Below are 4086 nucleotides of genomic sequence, written 5' to 3'. Positions count from 1 at the left end.
CCAGCCTGGGCAACAGAGCAAGACTCTGCCTCAAAAAAAAAAAAAAAAAAAAGGATGATGCCTTCCATTAAATGCTCTGACCTAGATCATTTGATCATTTACTTGTGTTTTTTAAAGAATAAAAAACAAAGGACTTTACTTCCAACATGAATTAGCATTTGGGGAGGAAAATATCAATCAAAAATGGGAGTTCATAACTATAACGTGCTCAACCTTCTAAGTAGTCCATACCTTCCCATCAAGAATAGTCTCCCATGTTGCTCTTTTCTTGCTTATTGGACATTCTTCCATTTCCTGCATGGCTACTTCATATTCCCCATCTAAAAGCTGTAAGCGCCTGTTAGACAAACACATATACTTTAAAGTAACCTGTGTTATTACTATAAGTACACAAATTCTACATCTTTAGATTTATACTAAAAGCATTTATTAAATTTATAAACTAGCTTACATACCCGACAAGATTTAAAAATACAGCTACACTCCAGTCCTGATGAAAGCAATTTTAATGATGTACACTAAAAACTGTATTACTAGGGATTCATTACTGTAGCTACTCAGATATAACTCGAAACACATAAAGTATAATATGCTTGAGGTCTCAAAACCTGGTACGTTGTCAACATTAAATATAAAGCATATGTACAGGCTTTATTTATTTATTTATTTATTTATTTATTTGAGATGGAGTCTTGGTCTGTTGCCCAGGCTGGAGTGCAGTGGTGCAATCTCCGCTCACTGCAAATCTCTGCTGCCCAGTTTGAGCAATTCTCCTGCCTCAGTTTCCCGAGTAGCTGGGATTACAGGCGCATGCCAACATGACTGGCTAATTTTTGTATTTTTAGCAGACACGGGGTTTCACCATCTTGGCCAGGCTGGTCTTAAACTCCTGCCCTCGTGATCCACCCACCTCGGCCTCCCAAAGTGCTGGGATTACAGGCGTGAACCACCACGCCCGGCCCAAGCTTTATATTTTTAAAAATAGGAGAACAGTGTTACAATGGTTGTCTTAGGGAAACACTAAGAATTCTATTACTTTTAACTACTGTAATTGTTTGAACTAGAATCCTTTACTTTTATACGTGACCAGTAAACTGATGACTACGACAAATCTGGTAACTACAGAATTCTGGGGGCACCTGGCACATATAGGTGCTCAATAAATATTTCATGGAACACTAATTGAATCAAATAATTCAAATATATTCATACAATATAGTTTTAAGGTGTGTGTACATACATGTCTATGTACAATTTATTTTTTCCATACTTTAAACACTAGTAACCACTACTACTCTAAACACCATTCTTCAACCATGCTCAGTAATTAACTGTATATATCAAGAATGTGGCTTCTCTTCATCACTCTTAGATAAATTCTATTAGGTAAAAACAGCTGACATTTATTGAGTGTTCACTATGTGCCAGGCACTATTATAAAGATTTTACATGGTTCATTTAATCTTCCCAACAACGCTATGAACTACGTACTATTATTCCATTGCCAGAAGAGAAAACTGAGGCAAGAAAAGGTTAAATAACTTGCCTTAAAATGAAACCATAAATAGCCAGAGCTGGCAAATGAATCCAGGTGTCTGTCTCTAAAGTCTCTTAAAACCAAATAATTGAGACTTAAGAATTTTTGTCTTTTCTCTATGCTGTACAACTTAAATTTAGTCAACTTCAATAGTACATATCGGCAAAGCCATTCAACTATTTTAAAAACTAATTTATTCAAATAGGAAATAAATTCATATATTTCTAAATCAAAACGGAGCTTCCTTATGCTTTTACATAGATACATAGTATTCCATTTTATGGATGTACATTTGATAGTTACAATCCAATGCACTCTCCTATCTGTAATGTACGTGCAGACCTTTCCTCCAGTCTCATCAAGTGCTTTATCAAAAGTTTTTTGGTCTCTGTCAATCTGATAAGTGAAAACATGCATCTCAGTGTACTTTTAATTCAGATATTTTACCGTTTAAATTGTTTAAGAACCATATATATCTACTTTGGTAAACTTATTGTTTCCTTTGCCCATTCCTCTATTGGGCAGTGGTCTTTTAAAATTAGTATGACCTTTTTACATTCAAGAATGAGATATCTACCTATAAAACGAGTTGAAAATAATTTCTCCCTGTCTTGTCATTTCCATTTTGACTTTGATTATGGTGGCTTTTTTGTTTTCTGAAGAAGTTTTGCATTTTTATTTTGTTCAACCTTGCATTCTTTTCCTATATGGCTTTTGAATTTTCGTTATTATTTCAAGGAATTAACTGGATTTTTTTTTTTTTTAAGACAGTCTCGCTCTGTCACCCAGGCTAGAGTGCAGTGACACAATCATAGACCACTAAAGCCTCAGACTCCTGGGCTCAAGTGATTCTCCCACCTTGGTCTTCCAAAGTACTAAGATTACAAGTGTGAGCCATTGTTCCCAGCCCTCTGTGAGATTTTAAAAACAATTTTTACATACCTAACATGCAGATTTTGGCTTAAAAACACTATTCTTCTATAAAGAATCATGCATGACTCCTTGAAGAAATCACAATTTCAGAGCAGAGGTAAGAAAAGGAGAAGGTAGGCCGGGTGCGGTGGCTCATGCCCGTAATCCCGACACTTTGGGAGGCTGAGGTGGGAGGATCACCTGAGGTAAGCAGTTCGAGACCAGCCTGACCAACATGGAGAAACCTCGTCTCTACTAGAAATACAAAATTAGCCAGGCATGGCGGTGCATGCCTGTAATCCCAGCTACTCAGGAGGCTGAGGCTGGAGAATCGCTTGAACCTGGGAGGCAGAGGTAGTGGTGAGCTGAGATCGTGCCTTTGTACTCCAGCCTGGGCAACAAGAGCGAAACTCCGTCTCAAAAAAAAAAAAATAATGAATAGGAATTCTGGTATATCTTACTATTCTAGAAAATCAGGAAAAACCAGCAGCAACAAAACAGGACACAGAAGCCTACTTAGAAGGGTTCCTCCTGACCAAACATGAGACAATTTGAGCATTAAAATAACAGTATCAACAGATTAAAACTAGTTGAATAAAAATAAATTTGTTACTCCATACTGATTTTAAAATATCCAAGCTGGGAAAAGGAATGCTTTTTTTTTCAAATTTAGATACAACTTTTCTTATTTTTTTGTTTTTTTCATTTTAGGGACAGGGTCTTGCTATGTTGCCCAAGCTCGTCTCAAACTCCTGGGCTCAAATAATCTTCCCGTGTTGGACTTATAAAGTGTTAGGGTTACAGGCGTCAGCCACTATGCTTGCCTGCTTTTATATATATATATATATTTTAGGGTTGGTCAAGTGAAGCAGTGGGAGCAGAGAAGGAACGCTCTTTACAGAAAAATGCAAACTAATAAATGTGGAAGAAATGTTAGAAAATTACCATTTCCCAACTGCCAAAGGAACAATTCTATTCAAGCAAAAATAAGCAATCGATGCTAAAACTATTAGGTGAAAGGCTATGGGAAGAAAATGGATATTTACTCAGCTTCATGTATTAGTGTAAGAATTATATGTTAATTTATATAAAAGGGGAAAAAAGTACTGTTACAATGTAGAAATACTATGAACAGCATCTTAACCGAGTGATCAAACCTAATATTACCTTTGGCCTGTGATATATAAAGAACACATCACTCATCAGAATCCCTGCCAAAAATGTTTAACCTGAAGCTAATCATGAGGAAATCATCACAGAAGTTCAAATTGAGATACATTCTGCAAAACTACAGCCCTATACTGGGGGAAAAATGTCACAAAAGGTAGTGGGAAAGGGTAGGGGACTATTCCAAATTGAAGGAGACTGAAGAACTATGACAACTAGCTATAGAATCGGGGTGGGGACAGAACAAATTATAAAGGACTTTATTGAGGTCAACTGGGGAGATAGTATTGTATTTGTATTTTAATTTTCCTCATAAGTGTATGGTGGTTATACCAGAAAATGTCTTTGTTCTTAGGAGCTACATGCAACAGAGTTTATAAATGAGAAATAAAGCAAAACCTGCAAACTGTTCAGCACAAAAATAAAATACATACTCACAAATAAATCAAATGTGGCAAAATGTTAACAAT

General features: G+C 36.1%; 1 protein-coding gene across 1 annotated transcript in view; it reads right to left on the bottom strand.

Annotated features, from left to right (window-relative positions):
• The window catches only part of SUZ12 (SUZ12 polycomb repressive complex 2 subunit), a 117133-nt gene that overhangs the window by 22338 nt on the left and 90709 nt on the right, over positions 1-4086 (bottom strand). Inside the window, exon 12 of the mRNA XM_011937696.1 lies at positions 232-337. Within this exon, the coding sequence (XP_011793086.1) occupies positions 232-337 (106 nt within the window). The remainder of the gene's footprint in view (positions 1-231; positions 338-4086) is intronic.

This window comes from Colobus angolensis, unplaced genomic scaffold (genome assembly GCF_000951035.1).
Source record: "Colobus angolensis palliatus isolate OR3802 unplaced genomic scaffold, Cang.pa_1.0 Scaffold167, whole genome shotgun sequence".
Classification (NCBI taxonomy): Eukaryota; Metazoa; Chordata; class Mammalia; order Primates; family Cercopithecidae; genus Colobus; species Colobus angolensis.
This window is presented reverse-complemented; position numbering and strand designations above follow the sequence as displayed.